The sequence below is a fragment of the Equus przewalskii genome, chromosome 20 (genome assembly GCF_037783145.1).
Source record: "Equus przewalskii isolate Varuska chromosome 20, EquPr2, whole genome shotgun sequence".
In the NCBI taxonomy this organism is placed as follows: domain Eukaryota; kingdom Metazoa; phylum Chordata; class Mammalia; order Perissodactyla; family Equidae; genus Equus; species Equus przewalskii.
Window position 1 is genome coordinate 16,104,616 of NC_091850.1, and position 19,352 is coordinate 16,123,967.

The 19,352-nt window shown below is 43.0% G+C and overlaps 1 protein-coding gene across 1 annotated transcript in view; it reads left to right on the forward strand.

Annotated features, from left to right (window-relative positions):
• ANKRD55 (ankyrin repeat domain 55) overlaps positions 1–19,352 on the forward strand; it is a 96,274-nt gene that overhangs the window by 43,135 nt on the left and 33,787 nt on the right. Inside the window, 2 exon segments of the mRNA XM_008515876.2 lie at positions 3,412–3,472; positions 15,115–15,243. Coding sequence (XP_008514098.1) covers positions 3,412–3,472; positions 15,115–15,243 — 190 coding nt within the window.

Consider the following 19,352-nt stretch of genomic DNA (forward strand, 5'->3'; position numbering starts at 1 on the left):
GAGCTCACAAATTTTGTTACCCTTCAGTATACTCTATGATGTTCATACAATGGCAAAATCACCTAACGAGTTTTCAGAACGTAGCACTGTCATTAAGCAACACATGACTATACTCCTGGGCCACCTTAGCACAAAACAAGAACTCTGAGAAAACAAAACTAAGAGGTCTGCAAGTCCTCTGGTAATTAAGACAGATGTGGGACAAGTGTCTTGTGGATTACCTCTAAACGACAAAATAGCATGGAGGACCAGGTTGGAAACCAGACACCTGACTGCTAGTCCAGGCTGGACCACCAAGGCGATGTGTGATGGCCTTGGCAAGCAATGCAGTACCTCAGGTCGTTTGTGGTCATAAAATAAGAGAGATAGAGAGAGGGAATATTTCTGTATAAATTTGTATCCAGCTTTGAAGATCGATGAGTCTTAGAGACTGAAGAATCAAGTGGAATCAAGCAATACATAGATTGGCATATATCAATTAGGGTCATAATAGGGAAGACATGGAATATTTTAAAAAGTAACTAAAGAAAGTTGAATGATAGACCATTTTAAATTAACCAACAAGAGATGGTAATATAATCCTGCACCCTCACCAACGAGAAGGAAAGTGTTCCACCCCTAGGCCACAAGGGTCAAGGAGGGTGCTGTTATTGGAACCTGCTGAGAGCTGTGGAGATAGCTGTAGTTGTAGCTGTAGCTGTCAGAGAACGGCCACCTGGCAGGAGCCGAGGCCTTTGGTGGAGGAAAAAGTCATTGTCAGAAAGGAAAGTAGCTTCCCTCCTTCCTCCTGCCAGTTCTCCCACTGGCCAAACCCAATGGGAAGTCAGAGGGCCAGGAAGCCTGGGTGATGATGTTCTTGGAGGCCAGCCTCAGAGCAGGACATTGCAGGGCAGAGAATGGATTTGAGAGACAAATGGAGAAATATCTTGCACAGGGTTCATCCCATGACCTTTGGAGGCCCATTCAGAATGTGACAAGAGGTCTTGCTCTCCCCACCCCTATTTGTATCTGGTCAGAGCCTGGCATCCCTCAGAGTGGTCACTCTGCTCTGGAACTCCCCCAAAAGATCCTGTCTAACTACAGATGATCTCAGTCTGCTCAGGGTTAGCTGAGGATAACCAGAGTGGCCCACAACTGACCTCTTGCCTTTCCCTCCCACTCTCCCCCATCACATCAGACCAAATGAGCTGTAGGGATGAAACAATGGCCAGTAATGAGATAGAGACAGAGAAAGAGAGAGAAAGATGACATGGGGGAGGAAAGAGAGAAAGAAGAAAGACAGTCACCAATTACCCTTCCCCCATAAAGCAGCTATAAGGGAAAATATTAAATATTAAAAACAGTGTCACCCAAATTGCAATTATTTTTGTAGCATCATTCCACCAGATGGAAGGACTCTAGAATTCAGAAAGGACAAAAGAGATGTGCCCCTTGCGGTTATAGGCACTGGTCCTTTACAGTCCATGTTTGAAGAGCTTTACATCTGATATTTATTCAGTCCTCCCCACTGCCGCTGTTATGGTCCCCATTACAGAAGCTCAGAGAGCTCATGCAGCGGTGAGGCCAGAATTAAACCACAGCATTATCCTGGCTCCCCAAAGGCAGTGATAAGACTAGAGTTAAACCTAGGCTTCCTGGTTATTTCACTTCCACAGCAAATAACTAGAAGGCCATGCCCATTTATGCTCCCCTTGTATTACATTTACCGCTAACCCAATATGCTTAGTTCCTCTTTCTTTTCTTCCATTGCAGGTAGTAATTTAATACTTAGGACTTTAGATGTCATCTAAGCTGAGAGGAAATGAAAATCTGATTGGGGAGGAGGCTAAATCGTTTCGTTTTTCAGATAACTCTCCCAAAAATAATTTCTAAATTTCCTTCAGTGTCTTCCCGTAGACAATCCTTTGTCATCTCAAAGAGTATATTAGTTTGCTGGGGCTGCCATAACAAAATGCCACAGACTGGGCGGCATATACAACAGAAATTATTTTTTCATGGTTCCAGAGGCTGGAAAGTCCAAGACCAAGGTGCCTGCAGGGTTGGTGTCCTCTGAGGCCTCTCTGGCTGGCAGATGGCCACCCACTTGCTGCCTCTTCAAGTGGTCTTTCCTCTGTGAGCACGCACCCCTGGGGTTTCTGTATGTCCTAATCTCCTCTTCTTACAAGAGCACCAGTTGAATTGAATTAGGGCCCGCCCTCAAGGCTTCATTGTAACTTAATTACCTCTTTAGAGGCCCATTCTCCAAATATAGTCACCTTCTGAGACACTGCGTATTAGAGCTTCAACATACGAATTTGGAGGGGGAACACAATTCAGTCCATAACAATGAGTGCCCATTGACTAATTCAGTCGCTAAGTTTCTCAGTGGTTTCCAAACCTGACTGTTCACCAGAATTTGCTGAACAGCTTTTTTAAACTATAGAAGTTGGGCTTCCCTCCAGACGTACTGAGTCAGAAACCCCAAACACAGTGCCCAGGTATCTGTGGTTTTAAAAAAATCTCCCAGGGCATTCTGAGATAGAGCCAGGGTTAAAACTTCTCAGGTTAAGTCTTATAGAAATAACACTTCCTGTGTGCCAGGCATGCTTTAAATGCTGTATGCCTAGTAACTCGTTTACTCCTCACACTGACCTGTAAGGTAGGCACGTTTTATTACCCTTATTTTATAGATGAGGAAGCTTAGGTACAGAGAGGTTAAGTTACTTGCCTGCGATCACAGAGCTGGTCAGTGGCGGGACTGGGATGTGAACCCAGGCCATCTGACTCCAGAGTCTAGGCCCCTAACCACTACACTCAACTGTCTCTCTTCCACAGATGGAGTGTTGACCTCAGTCCACCAAGTATGGGACCCAAGTGGGATAAGAACGTGAACTTGAGAATCATTGATAGTTGTTTCACACTGATTGCTGTCATTTCATGTTTAGATATTTGCATGTTTTACAAAGAATAAGCAAAGTTGTAAATCCTGACTTCCTCCTGGTATAATCTGTACATTTAAAAGGCATGACTCGTGTACCTAGTGGTGAGGCAGCCTGAAAGCTTATGTAAAATGAATAAAAATGAGTAAAATGAAAGTTTATGTAAAATGAATAAAAAATAATCACTTTGGTTCTTAAAGAGTATGCATAGGAACACAGATCTGGTGAATAAGATGAGCCAAGATTCACTTTCTCCACTCCGTTTGGCTCCTCCAGAAGCACTAAGCTGGAGAGGAGGTGGGAGAAGAGGAGACAGAGGTACTCCTCCTCCCCGGTACCTTCTTACTTATCATGCTGGTTTCCTTCCATGGATCTTTCCCCTAGATAGATGGAGAGCACCCATCTTCATCTGGAAGCCTTCAACGGACCACATTTCCAATGTGTTCATACAGATTTTGTTCGTTTGAGCCACTTCTCCTGTTTTTCTTTACAGGCTCCTAACAGTTTTGGTGCAACAGTCAAATCTCAGCGAGATTAATCACCAGGACAATGAGGTGAGCTTGCCCTCTCAAGGTAGAGTTGGCCATTGTGCATGTTAGGGTGCGAGGAAGGGCTTTTCTGAACCACTGTGCTTCCTCTCAGAAAGGTGCAAGGAGGGGATGGAGCACGTTTTTGTGTTCCTACCCTAAGAGGTATTAATCTCCACTATTAATCCTCAGGCAGAAATTTATAAACCCCCACCCCGCCACCCACCACGTGGTTGTGGATGGCTTCTAATAGGGAAGGATGTGTTGCTTAAGTACTTAAGCATTTATCACACCACTGAAATTTTGTAATTTCCGTCTGGACATTGAGAAATAAATATTACTCTTTCCTGTCTTCTCGAGTCCCAGAAACTTCAATGGCAAGCTCTGGCTGCCGACGGTCTCTCTTTGAGTGAAAGATGACAGATAATAATGCCAGGCTCCCTCCTCCAGCAGCCACATTATTAATGCCAATGATGACAATTGCCATTTCCTTCATGTTGCAAATGCTGTCCTGTCCAAGGCTTCTAAGAAGATGGTGCAGCCCTCTTGAGCAAAATTCCTGAGGGAGGGTGGATCAGACCCAGGCAGAGCTGCCCCCGAGTAGCTTAGGGTCTCGTTGTATCATCTACTTACCTCTTTTAAAAAGCAGAGCACATTTTCACAAGCCAGCTTGAATCTTTCTTTTAAAGATTGGCATCTGAGCTAACATCTGTTGTCAATCTTTTTTTCTTCTTCTTCTTCTTCTTCTCCCCAAAGCTCCCCAGTACATAGTTGTATATGTTCTACTTGTAGGTCTTCTAGTCCTGCTATGTGGGATGCCACCCCAGCATGGCTTGATGAGTGTTGCCATGTCTGCGCCCAGGATCCAAACCAGTGAAACCCTGGACCGCCAAAGCCCAGCGTGTGAACTTAACCACTCAGCCACGGGGCAGGCCCTAGGCTGATTTCTTTAACAAACTTCTTAACATCAATTTAAATACCTGGGGTTTTTTTGTCCTTTTTTTTTTGAGGAAGATTAGCCCTGAGCTAACTACTGCCAATCCTCTTCTTTTTTGCTGAGGAAGACTGGCCCTGGGCTAACATCCATGCCCATCTTCCTCTACTTTATACATGGGACACCTGCCACAGCATGGCTTGCCAAGCAGTGCCATGTCCACAGCTGGGATCCGAACCCGGCGAACCCCAGGCCATCAAAGCAGAATGTGCACACTTAACCTCTGTGCCAACCAGGCTGGCCCCTAATACCTGGTTTTTGATGGATTTTTTTCTAAATATATGCTTGGTTTGGCTACATTCTACTAAGAATGTCTGTAAGAAAATCTGATAGCACTGAAAATGCATATGCCCCAAAATGCTAAATTACGTTGTTTTCAAGGAAGCCAGGGGGCCATAGACAACGGAGTGAGAGGGAGCTGCCTGACAGGGCTGGGACCACATTTTTCTCCTGGTTCCCCACCCTTGTCCTTTTCGAGCCTTCTGATTAAAGGCCTCCTTCCAGCTGGCTTGGCATTGATGAGCACACCAAAAAGCCCCTGCTTCGCAGCCTGTGTCTGAGGTTGGACACATCCCAGATTTGGTGGTCACACGCTGCTTTCACTCCCCATGTCTTCAGTGGTGTAAAGCAAAACCCCAGAAGAAAGAGGATTGCACTGTTTCAAACTTCTGCTTTAAAAACAAGAACCGGCGACTGGAAAGCACACTCCTGTCACTCTGCCCGTGTTGTGAAAGCAGGGAGCTTGAGTGGTTGCAGTTCGTGTCAGCTGATCATGAACTTCTAGACTTTGGGCAAGTGGCCAACCACTTCCTCCACCTCCACCTCCTACCCCCAAACTCAGGCTTATTAGAAAGGGGGCAAATTCAGTCATTCATGCCCTAAAGCTAAATTCCCCTCGTAGACTCCAACTGTGTCTACCCCTCAGCTGAACGAATATCCCCCAGCAAAGTGATGGCTTTCTATTCTTCCTCACCCTGGGAGGGTCCTGGCTGGTGGAGACAATGAAAATAGACACAGTGGTCAGTGTAACACTTTTCAGATGAGATGTGGTCAATATTGGAAAAGTCTCCGGTTCCTTCTCACGCAAAGTGACCTCTCAGAGAAGGTTCCTCCTGCTGTTAGAGCAGCATTGTGACCCATTGGCTTTTAAGTGCAGAGAGTAGGGGGCTCGAACAGGACATTCCCACCCAATGTCACAGCTTCCTCTTTGGGCCATGTTGCAGCATGCCTGCAACCTGTCTGAAGCCACCTGCTAATGCTTGCCGGTGGTTTTTGTTTTTATTTAATATATATATATATATATATATATATGTCATTGCTAGTGTGAGCTAATCCATATAAATTTGCAAGGGCTAGAAGCTCTTTGCCATTGGGAAATAAGGACAATTCTGAAATGGAAAGTGCAGCCAGGCTTTCTTTTTCATTCATTGCCTTGGTGGAGTTCCGGCATTTGGCTTCTCAGTGTTCTGAACATGCAATCGCCTACTCTTGCTCCTCCTCAATCATTTTTCCAGTGAGCTCCAAGCAAGTGCAGTCTCCATTATATATGAGGGGGTAACAGTTAAAGCATAGGTGCATGCACAACCTAAGTCTGCTAAATAACGGGAAGCAAAAAACAGCAAAGACAAAAGAGGGAAAAGGAAAGTTAGCGCATTACAATTTCCTAATGACAACAAGAAAGAGCAAAGTGTACCCCTACATAGTTTGAATGAACTTATTTTCCAAGAATAACTGAAGGCTTACCAAGCTTACCACAATAATTGTTCAAGTCTAAAGGATCAATCAGTGGAAATCTAACTTCATTAAGAGATATATTAGGTTATAAACTGAAATTAAAGAGTGGAGAGAGGAAGAAAAAAGTCCATTTCTGAAGACAATTCTCTCTGTAGCTGCTCAAGTAAAACAAAACGTAATTCTGCTTTCTATTAGCGAGGTGAATATCACTTTAGAGGCTGTCCTGATCTGAGCTCAGTAACTTAAAACAATCTTTTTGTATTAGTTTTTACTTGTGTAAGTAATAACGAACACATTTATTATTAAAAATTTAAATATTACAAGTAATACCAGGAAGTCCCTGATTACATCCACCTCACCCCTTTATCCCGAAGCAATCGCTGTTTCATGTATCTCTTTCCCAATCTTTTATATATATTCATAGACACTGTGGAGTATTACATAAAAGGTGTCACACTCGATGTTGCTGTTCTGCAACTTTGTTTTTTCCCTCAAGAAGTGTCTTACAGCTCTATCCATGTTGATGCTTATAGATCTGGCTCATCATTCCTTTTAATGGTTTCAATGTGTTCTATACTGTGAAAATACCTCCATTTATTTTCTATTCCTCTATGAATGGATCTTTAGGTTTTCTCCAATTTTTCACTATCGCAAACACTACTCCAAAGAGTGCTCTTGTACAAGCCTTGTGTTTTAAACAAGCGTTTCTATAGAAGAATTGCTGGATAGTAGAGAGTGTACATTTTTATTTTTAATACACATGCCTGATTGTTCTCTAAAATGGCTATATCAATGTATAGCTTTACCTACAGTATAAAAGTGTGCTTGTTGTTTTCCCATAGTTGGATTTCTTCTTGTTGTTTTGCTTTGTATTTCCTTGATAACCAATGAGATTGAGCACCATTTCATAGGTAGATGCTCATTTTTATATCTTCTTTTGTGAATTACCTGTTTACTTCCTTTGTCCATTCATCTGTTGGATTACTTGTCATTTTTGTATGGATTCAGAGGAGTTTGTTATATATTCTGAACATTAATCCTCTGTCTGCTGTTGGATTGCAAATATTTTTTCACAATCTCTTGCTTATTTTAGTACTGTTCATGACGTATTTTCTTTTACAGAAAATTTAAAATATGATATAGTCAAAAGATCATTCTTGTCCATTATTGCTTTTGCTTTTGGTGTCTTCTTAAAAAAGGCCTTCCCTACTCCCAGGGACAGAACTACATTTTGCTCAATTTTCTTTTAGTTTGTTACAAGATTTTTTTTTTTAATATGTGGTTTCATTTCTGAACTCTTTGTTCCATTCCAATGATCTGTTGGTTTTCCTGCTTCATTAACCCCACTGCCTAATTATAAAGTGACTTATTTAGAAGCTATCCGCCCTGCAGAGTTGAACACTGTGGGAAAGACAAGATGGGTCAGGTTGGCCTTTGTGCCTTTGTTCTTCTGGACCTTGGGGGAATCATGGACACAGAGAAAGACTTATCTTTTGCAGCTACAGGGAGTTAACAAGTTGCTAAACGCCTAGAATCTAACCTCTCCTGCTCTCATTCTAGCTTTGACAGGAAGAGTGCCCCATCAAGAGGGGCTATGAGCTATTGGCATCTGGGTTAGAACTAATGCATTTATCCAGAGAAGCACTGTTATGCGTGGTATTTAGGATATATTGTTCATCCTAGATTAAGGCATGTTCTGATTGAAGTGGATTTTTGTGAGTGGCCTGACAATCCAAACTTTCATTATAACAGCATTCTGAGCAAATAAATCCAAGTGGCAGAAATAGTTGTGATCCTTGGGTATAATTCTCAGCACTAAATCTACTCACAGCATTCCTAAAATATAACCACAAGCAGACATTTTGCACTATAAACGCAAAATCAAAGAAACAGTCCCCAACTCTAGAAGACTTTTTACTCTACAGTTAGCAAAAGGTAAAATAATAAAGCAAATTTTTTTTAAATGCACCAGAATTTTTACCCTAAAAACAAACACCTTGAAAAAATGGAGTCTCTACTACTTAGGTGCCCTCACTTCAGTCTCTCTCCCATCCCCACTCCCGATCAGTTGCTAGAGGCAGACCACGTCTTTCTCATCTTTGTATCCCTAGAATATAGTTCAGTAACTTGCACAAAGTAGAGGCCCCCCAAAATATATATCCATATATAATTAATAGATAGATAAGGAATTAATTAAACTCAAGAAAAAGTCATATTATTTTATTTCATGGCCCTTTCTCTCTGTTTTGTTGACCCAAGTCAATTACCATTTATCTACCAGGCTTGACTCCAGGTGACTTTTAATTATTTCCAAAATCTACTTTCAAAAAAATTAAGATTTTTTTTTTAAAGGATTTTATTTTTTTTTCCTTTTTCTCCCCAAAGCCCCCCAGTACATAGTTGTATATTCTTTGTTGTGGGTCCTTCTAGTTGTGGCATGTGGGACACTGCCTCAGCGTGGTTTGATGAGCAGTGCCATGTCCGCGCCCAGGATTCAAACCAACGAAACAGTGGGCCGCCTGCAGTGGAGCGCACGAACTTAACCACTCAGCCACGCGGCCAGCCCCCAAAAATTAAGATTTTATATCATTTGAGGTCTTCAAAAAATGTCCTGTAGGGGCTGGCCTGGTGGTGCAGTGGTTAAGTGTGCACATTCCGCTTTGGGGGCCCAGGGTTCACCAGTTCTGACACCGGGTGTGGACATGGCACCACTTGTCAAGCCATGCTGTGGGCAGGCGTCCCACGTATAAAGTAGAGGAAGAGGGACACGGATGTTAGCTCAGGGCCAGCCTTCCTCAGTGAAAAGAGGAGGATTGGCAGCAGTTAGCTTAGGGCTAATCTTCCTCAAAAAAAAATTCTTTTCAAAAATGTTCTGTAGACTCTAGGGCGGGAGTCCTCTCTGTTTCTATGACATGGACACCTGTGGATCCCTTCTCAGAAAAGTGTTTGAAATTACGTGAAATAAAATACACAGGATTGCATAAGAAACCAATGATATTGCAATACAGTTATCAAAATATTTTAAAGAACAACTTGGTAATAGTAATATGCAAGCTTTTCTTTTAATGCATTAAGTAAGATTTAGTGGTGGGACCAATGACTACTGCAATTTTGAAGTTGTGATGCATGTAAAAGATATTTTGAGATATATGCAATAGCTAATGTGATACAAAAGTATCTGCAATTCGTATTATTGGCAAAGTCACAGGTATGGTTGACACTACTGTGGATTGTTGCCTATATTCATAATTGAAGAAGATGCTAAATTTCAATTAGAAGTTAGTGGAAATAGAGATATAATTTATTTCTCTAATCTAAGCTCACACAAAGCCTGATTTCTATCTAGAGAGAGAATCCCTGCTGTAGTGGTAATTCCAAAAAAGACCTTCCAAACACATTTTGAGCAATAAGTGGAATGATTGCAGAGCCTCCCAAGGTGATCTGCTTGGAATGGGAGCACAGTCTTTTATTCATTCAACAAATACTTAAGTACCTGTGACATCTCATTGCAGGCTTGATCACAGCAGAGTTCACAATTTGGTGTAGAAGGATATAGATGCTCTGTTTTGTTGAAAAATAAGTGTAACAACCTCGGCCTCTATTCTAGAGGCTGTGTTTTATGAATTTGTCCTTGTTAGAATTTGCTGTCATACTTCCATGACCTAGTTAACTTACATTGTTTTTCTTGCATTAGTGTCTCATTTAAATTATGAAAATCTCCACTTCTAAATTTTTTGTCGGTACGTTATTTTTGTCATTATTATAAGGAGACTGTGAGAGTATTTAAAGAAGGTCGTTGTTAGTAGCCATTCCCAGTATCTTAAAATCCAACCTCAGATGATTCGTAGTCTTTAACTAAAACCTTTGGCTATGATTATGATGTGCACTGTTTATCCAGGTTAGAAAACTCCAAAACAAAGACAATGAGTTAATTTACTAATCTTCGTGATCTATAACTGTAAGATTTTTTCCAAATAAAAATTAAAGAAAATGGCTTTCATTATTGCACTTCTAATACGTTCTACTTTTTAAAGAATCTTTTAAAGCCCATTATTTATTCCAATTTTTTGTCCGCAGGAGACCCTCTATAACTTTTGTGAGAGGTGGTCATATGTTTAAAATGTCCACCAGAGCCAAACTGGACTTCTGTGAAATTCCAGATCCTTCAGAGGATTTAGAATTGTTTTGCTGATCTCTCAGCCACCTGCTATAATTCTCTCCCCCAGTGCACTAAGACGAAGGAGGCACCAACCCCCCAGCCACATCACACATTTTTCTCTCTGTGCCTTTCAGGGTCTGCTAGATCTGGGCTGCAAGTGCCGGTCTGAAACACAGAAACTGCTAAGCACTTAATCAGATTTCTGGTTCATAAAACACAAAAGTTACAGTGGTTTTGGAAAAAAAGTTCTGAGATGCTGATAGGACTTGTAAGCCCTTAACTGAAATTTCGGTGGCTCGGGCCCAAGGCAAGGAATTACTCATCTGTACAAGAGCGCTCTTCCAAAGCAAGGCTGCTGTGCACCCAACAGCTATGACATACAGCTGGGCCTATCAGCAGTCTAGAAATGGATCCTAAGTCAACTAAAAGTAAACATTTCCCTTCAAAACATTCTGAAGAGATGTGTTCTTAAATGAATGTGAGTTACACTTCAGTCTTTGAGTCAATACTTCTTGTTTTTCAACAAAAAAGGGAATTCTTCTATCACCAGGGACATCTAGATATTTGTTGCAATATGTCTGCAAGTGACTTCTAGATTTTCAGCCCCAAGATGCTTTGAAGGCCCCACTGAGCCCTCAATGAAACTCAAGAAGGAACTGGTAGGAAAGGTCACCACAGTTTGGACACAGAGGACTGGCTTGCATTTGACAGATTCTGGTATTTTATACTCCCCATGAGTCCAACGGAGCTTTGACAACCTGCAATTCACTAGATAGTTCTTCCTGTAAACATTTCTTGAACACCTACTGTGTGCTCTGCGCATTGGGCATACCTCAGTGAATAAGCCGCAGCCTCTGTGTTTCAGTGCATCACAGCTTAATCATGATCTCTGTCAACTCTCAGTGCCAAGCCTGAAGTCTGCCCCTTAAGAGGCCACACGAGCCTTAACATAACACAACTACAATGACTGCCGGCCCAACAGAATCCGCAGGAAGGAGAAGGAGGCAGTTGCAGGAAAAAGTTCCTAAACTAAGTGTGTTGTGCAATACCAAGAGCTGCACTTGAGCTGATTTTGAAACTTTGGTTTTCATATTACTAACTCTAAGAGAATTTATTTTTATTCCTCATTAGCCCAATTGAGAAAAATAGCAACAGGAAGTTTCCCTTGATTTGACTGAATGTTTGCAACATGTTTATATTGTAATATAAATATATGATATACTTATATGTAATATATATAGTAATATATATTATTATTTAGAGAAGTAATGGAGCAATTCAAGTCTTGATCTGGGGTCATTCAGAGGATCAACAGTTATTTCTAACAGTGATTCCAAACTCCAGGGTGGGAGTCGATATATTTCAATACCTTACAAAAATAAATACTTGCCAGCTCTTCTTTTAAGAGGAGCCTAGAGGTGATGCCAAATGAAACAAAGAACAATATAGGGTGGCAACCCTTACCCTAGTGAAAACCACCATTCTAGAAAGTGAGAAGACCTTGAATCCAGTTAAAATCACAAAGAAAAGAATTTTCCAGCACCTGACCTCATTTCCAAAATGAAAGTCTACCAGCATAATGTATGGAGAGCATTTTTCTCCAGAGTTGGAGAAACCTGGATCTGACTCCCAACTCTGCCATGTCCCCAGTCAATGGCCTTAAGCAAATTACTTAACCTGTCTGTGTTTCAGTTTCCTCACCTGTAAAATGGTCCTAAAAATACCTACCCCTTAGGATTGTTGTAAAGATTCGAGAAGGTAACATATATAAAGCTCTTGGCACCCAGTAGGTATACAAAAAATGATAGTGCTCCTCCCCACCCCATCTTTTACCAAAGCATGCTAGTGTTAGGGTGTTTTTTGGTGGGGGAGGAGGGAGGCTTGTTTTTGTTTTAAGAGAATAACTCCTGAAGCCTAGCAACTGTGTTTAGGAGACAAGGAATAACATGGCATGCTCACGGTCTAGTTCACAACTACACTTTCACACTGAATTATCATATCGTTAAATCATATCTCTGCATATGGTGATTGCCACCTACCTCATTTGGAGCACTCATCAAGAATTTTAACAGGTTTCAATTGTCAAGTTGGTAACAATGACCGTATCAGACAAGTTCATTTTCTATAAAGAAGTCACATTCTGCTTTTCTTTCTTGTGTGTATGATTTTAAAAAGCAAAGCCAAATTGGGGCTGGCCTCGTGGCCGAGTGGTTAAGTTCGCGCGCTCCGCTGCAGGCGGCCCAGTGTTTCGTCAGTTCGAATCCTGGGCGCGGACATGGCACTGCTCATCAGACCACGCTGAGGCAGCGTCCCACATGCCACAACTAGAAGAACCCACAACGAAGAATACACAACTATGTACTGGGGGGCTTTGGGGAGAAAAAGGAAAAAATAAAATTTAAAAAAAAAAAAAAAAAAAAAGCAAAGCCAAATTTTACAAAAGAAAAAAATTCAATCAAGAACAGTGAGAAGTCACTCATTTATTCACCAAGTATTTACTTATCATCTACAACATGCCTGGCACTGTTCTAGGCTCCAGGGATTCAGACAGGCAAACAAGGGCCCTGCCTTCATGGAGCTTACACTCCAGTGACTTCAAAATTGTCTTTGATGTCTTTACCCGTGGATACTGTTGGCACTTCATGATGAAGTCAATGACTCTGAAGCAAAGGGGGCTCAGCACTAGAATGGGGAAGTCCATGCATAATAAAAAGATTCTGATTCCCATGAGTTCAGATGTCAAATTCCAGTGGGTCAAATTCAAAATGAAAAGGACCCACTGAAATGCATTGAGCTATTCTGAATCCCAAGTAAATACTCAGCTGTTGGAATAAGAATAGGAAGTTCCACTGCTTTTAGACTAGCATTCTTTTCCATGTGGAATCAATTTTTTGAAATATCTTCAAGAATATCTCTGGATGCTCGGTGTTATAAGACACTTGAAACTTGGAAGCAGACCGTAATTTAGTGATTTAGAATATGGAACTGGTCGAGGGGATTTAGCATTCTAATCCCAGGGCCCCACAAACCTCAAACCCTAGATTCGGTTCCATGCTCACTCACAGACTTGGGAACTTCTCTAGAGCTCAGCTTCCTCTTCTGTGAAATGAGAAGGACACTGGCACCTGTCAGAGTTGACTAACTACCGTAGCAAACAACTCAAAATCTTAGTGGACTGACACAATAGACGCTTATTTCTTGCCTGTAACATAGTCCAATGCTGGACCTCATGAATCAGGGTACTGGGCCTTTGAATCAGCTGGTTCCAGCACCTTCTTAAGCCTTGTCTTCTGCGTTCATTTTCAGATGAGCAAAGAGAGAAGATGTGGTAGACCACATAGGTTTTCTTTTCTAGGAGGCCTGGAGGGGGCTTCCGTCCCTTCCGTCCTTTCTGTCCATGTTGCAATGGTCAGGACTCAGTCTCGTGGCCACATCTATCTGCTGGGAGGCTGGGGAATGTAGCCAGCTATGTGCCCTGGAGGAAGAGGAAATAAAGTTTGGTGAACACATAGCAGACTTCTTCATAATACTTAACCCAGCATGTTGTCTGGAGGAGTAAGTGAGATAATATACGTAAAAACTGATAAAGTTCTCCTGATTAATAAATATTAGCTCTGGGCTGTTATTAGCTGTGCTCTCCTAACTAGGCTGAGGCCCTGCTCCTCCACTCAGCTCATCATGGATGGAGCAGAGAAGGCCAAGCTAGTGACTCCCATCTTTATGTTATCTGCAGAGATGACTCTAAAAAGAGAAGCTTTAAAGCTGCCTATGCCCTTCGCCCCTTTACCAGGCGTCTTAATCCAGAGTCATTTTAGATACATTTCATGTAACTGAGAGGTGTGGGCAACAGAGGAGGCCATCTTTTCACAGTAACTCCCAAATAATACCAGTTCTTTTTGGCTACCATTTCCCAGCATAAACTCATTTTGTTATGAAAGTGTGCCTAAACTTTGTGATGTTAAGCTCTGAAAGAAGCTGGGACTCAACAGGCTGACTCATCCAGATCTGCTCTCCGAGCTGCCACAGAGTGATTTCCTCTAAACAGTGTAAATCAGATCATGTCAGCATCTGCTTAAAACCTTTACTGTCCTTCCATTGACTTTAGAATAAGATCTAAATGCCTTATGCAGGGTCGGTATCCCCCATCCCACATTCCCAAGGATCAGCCCTGCCTCCCTCTACAACCCCTTCAGTCATGGCTCTCCTCTGTCCATTCATTCATGCATTCATTCAACAGCTATTTACCTAGACTCTGATGTAGTCACTGGGGATACTGCACTAAAACAGACAGTGTCCCTGCCCTCATGATGGGAGATGGCATCCTGGTATGACTCCAGGCACAGGTGCCTGCCTCTGTGACTTGGTACTTACTGTTCTCTTCCCCCAGCCTGGCTAGCAGAGGCCCAAGTGGAACAGTTCCTCCCCGGCGGTGACTTTCTCACAGCACCCATGTGCGTTCATTATAGCATTCAGCAATCTGGAAAATCCTTTGGCTTGTTTGTGAGCATTTATTGTCTGTCTTCCTCTACCACAGTGCAATTCCCATGAGGGTAAAGATCTGGTTTATCTCACTCACTATGGTATCCTTAACACCTGTTTTCCGGCACAAAGCAGAAGCTCAGTAAATGTCGGTTGAATGAATGGCTTGAGGAATAAATGAACTGACAGGCAGCAACTGACGTATCTGGTGGTGGCCCTTGGGCCTGAGGAGAAAGTGTGTGCTGCATTTTCCTTTTTAATAGACCGTGCTCATCTCCACCCCCTCTGCTTATGGTTTTGTAGGGGATGACACCACTCCACTGGGCAGCTTTCCACAACCGGCCTCAACACACCCAAATGCTGCTGAAGAAGGGGGCAAACCCCACCCTGGTGGATAAAGACTTTAAAACAGCTCTCCACTGGGCAGTCCAGGTGAGGACTTGTCTCAAGTTTTAATGGTGTAAAGCAATGTTAACAATTCTCTGAGTATGTCAGACCTGAAGGGAGAGATTAAAAAAGGTACAACCCCAGCACTGGTAAGGGGTTTATATGTATGACAGAGCAGGTAAGATTCACGCTGCCCTCCTCCCCTACGTTCACGTCCACAGGGGCAACAGGAAAACTGTCACTTCAGAGGACTTGGGGGCATTAGTTGTAGAGAAGAAACCCTGCCAAGATGAAGAGGGGGAGGAGTGATAGAATATCAGGGAGAACCTGCCTTGGCTGTCACACACACACACACACACACACACACACACACAAAGACACACCTCTCCCCCTCTCTCTCTTTCTCTCTCTATCTCAGTGCTTGCTACTGGCTCTCAGTGCACCGGGATAAACTTTCAAAGACTTACTAGGAAAATCCCTTCAAAGTCTCTGGACCATGACTCTCTTTTTCCTTCTAAATCCTCCAAAGCAGAGTAATTGCAGGTGACCCTGAATTCTGCGCCGAACAGTGAAAATAGTGGCTCATGACCCTGCCTCACGATCCCAAAAAGGAATCTGTATCAGCACACACAGACAAAGAAATCAGAATGGGCCCCAGAAATCGATCGTCTAAAGAGGGGGAGGCTGAGAAGAAGGAGAAATATTGACCGTAGCTCTCATTTATTAGGTGCTTTCTCTTTTCAAGGGGACTGATTAACTCAGAGCGATCTGTTCCGTCCTTAAGAGGCGAGTGGTGTTGGGCATCCTTTCCACAAGCTTGCTGGCCCATTCTGTCTTTGGATGCCCAACACAGACATCCCTGCTGTTTATTCCCATCAGCCCAATAGGGGCCCCCTTGCTGAACTGCTGCAGCATCCTTGCGAGAGGGGTTTCTGTCTGCCCTGACCGTGGTTTCACTCAGGTGTTTTCACGTGCCACACACGGCAGAGACGGGCACCTGGCACTTTCAGGGTTGACATATGTGCCTGAGGTAAGGGGAAAACAGAAGTGATTTGGAAACTGCTCTGTTTTTGTCCCTCCAAGCTTAGCTTTAGTAACTCTGTACCAGTGCCAGCCCTGGGCAAAACTGTGAAGCGAGCGAAGCTTGTTTTTGTCATCTCCACCTGCCCTAACAACCTCCTACATACTTTCAGTATCTAATCCACGCCCTGTCCCCCTCAAGCCAGTCCCTGCGCAGGACTCAGTCCTCTGGCTGGTCAAGGGTCGCGATCATAGCAATGACCCCGGTGACAACCTGGCTGGACAACCAAGAAGTGTTTCACGTGTGTTGGTTCTGAGGGGAGGTGAAAGTGGTATCAGAATCAAGCATTTTCTGTGTATTCACTCTCATCACCCCTGCCTTCTGATTCCATGGGTCTGGGGTGGGACTCATGTATGTCCCTTTTGAAAAATCTCCCCAGGTAATTCTGACTGAGGTGCCTCCTCTGCTCCCCCTTCCTCCACCCCACCCCCAGTTCAGAGCTGTTGCTCTAGACCTGGCCTTGCAATGGAATCAGCAGCAGCGCCTGTAAAAGAATAGACTCCCAGACCCCACGCCAGACCTTCTGCGTTGTGCTCTTCACGGCTGGGAACCCCTGTTCTCTTCCTCGATGAGGCAGTTTGGCAAAATTTAAAAAAACAATGTACTCAACTCAGAAAATCTGAGTTTGCATAGACAAACCTGGCTTTGATCTCAGAAAGGTCCCCAGTGCCTGCTTGGCTTAACAGTCAGTGTATCTTTGGGGAATGAATGAGATCGTGCATATGACGCGAGATGTAATGTACTGTGTAATTGCAAGAGATTTTCATTTTTATTATGGTTCCTGATTCCTCCATGACAGCTTAGTTACTATACCCTCCATCTTCATATTCTTTCTCTCTCTAAATGATACAGCTTTTAACCTGCTACATTGCCTTTAGTCCTCTCTGCACCTTAGAATCATCTGAAGAGCTTTTAAACAATACTGAGACCCAGGCCCCACACCCTTAGGTTTTCAGCCAATTGTTCTTGGGTGGGGCCCAGGCACCACCATTTTTTAAAGCTTTCCCTCCTCCAGAAGATTGTATGCAGCCAGGGTTGAAAACCACTATGGTAAATGAATTCATATTAATGGGTGCTAAAAGCTTATCTACTCCTACCTAAGATATTTGCATTTTGACCATGATTTTGGGTAAGCATAATGTCTCACTCATTTATTTACTCAATTGCTTAATAAATATTTCTGGAGCACCTACTGTGTATCTGGCACGGGGGGTAAAAAAATTAACAACATAGGTCCCTTCTAGAACCCCTACAATTGTATGTTGTATGTGTAAGTGTGTATGTTAGTATACATTTTTCTAAGGAAGGAGTCCACAACTTTCCTCAATTCTTCAATGAAGATCGGTGACTATCCTCAAAAGGTCAAGAACCACAACTCTAGGGAACTGTGCACACTCTCCCTGCCTGTGGTTAGCAGTAAAATTCAGAAGTGGTGTGTTCTGCCCTTTACATTACAAAGAAGACTACGGGTAATTCCAAATGTCAGCTGAAACCATGATTACACTTGCTTCCTTTAGACTTCTCTCTCATTTATAATACAGGACCAGCATTGTGCTCCTTTTAGAGTTTTTCCACATGAATGAGTATATTTCCCGTTGCCATTTATTTCTTTCACTGAACTTCCTGCTTTTTTCTTGGACCATATGAGACCACATTTAAAGCTATAGCACTTCGAGGGGGCCAGCCCCATCTGTGGCCAAGTGGTTAAGTTCACGTGCTCCACTTCCACCGCCCAGAGTTTCGCGGGTTCGGATCCTGGGTGCAGACATGCACTGCTCATCAGGCCATGTTGAGGCAGCGTCCCACAAGCCACAACTAGAAGGACCCACAACTAAAAAATATACAACTATGTACTGGGGGGATTTGAAGAGAAAAAGCAAAAAAAAAAAAAAGAAGATTGTCAACAGTTGTTAGCTCAGGTGCCAATCTTAAAAAAAAAAGATGCTATGGGAATTTGAAATCATAAAGCCTCCATATTTGACCCACATAACCAAAGCAGGAAAGATTTGAAACACTGGGCACATGAAGTAAACTAAGTTCAAATTTTGCTCCCATTTCTCAGGTCGCCTGTTAGCTGGTGGTGGCCTCCAGTGGGCCATTGCCCTCATTACCCTCCCCCATCTGCTCAAGAGACCCCAGTGTGTGTCTCTATGTGGGCTAACACTGAGTAGAGCCCTGCCCCCATACAATCTCCCTCGATGGCATCTCAGTCACTTAGAGGCATGTTCTTGCTCTATCTCTCTGGGCCTCATCTCCCTTTCAGTCGTCAACTCTGCCAGGAGTTTAGTCAGCAATCTTTTCCTCACTCTCTCTCTTCCTCAGAAAGCCTGTCCATGCCTAGGGCTTCAACTATCATTCTACTCTGAAGATTCTCAGTTCAATAACTCCAGCTCTGATCTCTCTCTTGAACACTAGACTCACATTTCCAGCTCTACTAGGCTTATTCCCATATTGCACAGACACTTCAAACTGAAACTGAATCCTTGGTCTCTCCTTCCCATCAAACTCCCATCCTCCCAGTAGCCAAAGCCAAAGACCTCCATGTGGTCCATGAACACTCCTTCCTCCTCAGGTCTCACTTCTCTGTTGCCTCCTTTCTGTCCTCACTGGGCAGGTCAGGGTCCCAGAAGGAAACAGCTCACTCAGATGGTAGTAAGTGAGGAGAGATTCATAAAGAGGCTGTTTACACACAACAGCAAGTTGTCATTTGAGCATCTGGAACTAAAATGTCATGGGAGGGAGTGGTTATTGAGACATAGCAAATACAATATCTCAAGGAAAGGGCCCAGGACAGAAACTGTAGCCTTTAATGGAAAAAACAAACTGTGGCCCAGCAGGTAGAGAACTGAAGGATAAATACTCTGACCTCTCTTTCTTACCACATTGTCTCCTGTCAGTGCCACTCATTGGCCAAACCCAATGAAGCCAAAGGGCAAGCGAGCCCATTTGAAGCAATTGATCCATCCTAAAGGGTGGAGAGCTGGATGGAAAAAGATGGAGAATAAACCTGGAAGAACAAATGGAGACAATTTAGCACACCTACCATCTCTTCCTTAGATTCACCTCCCACCAT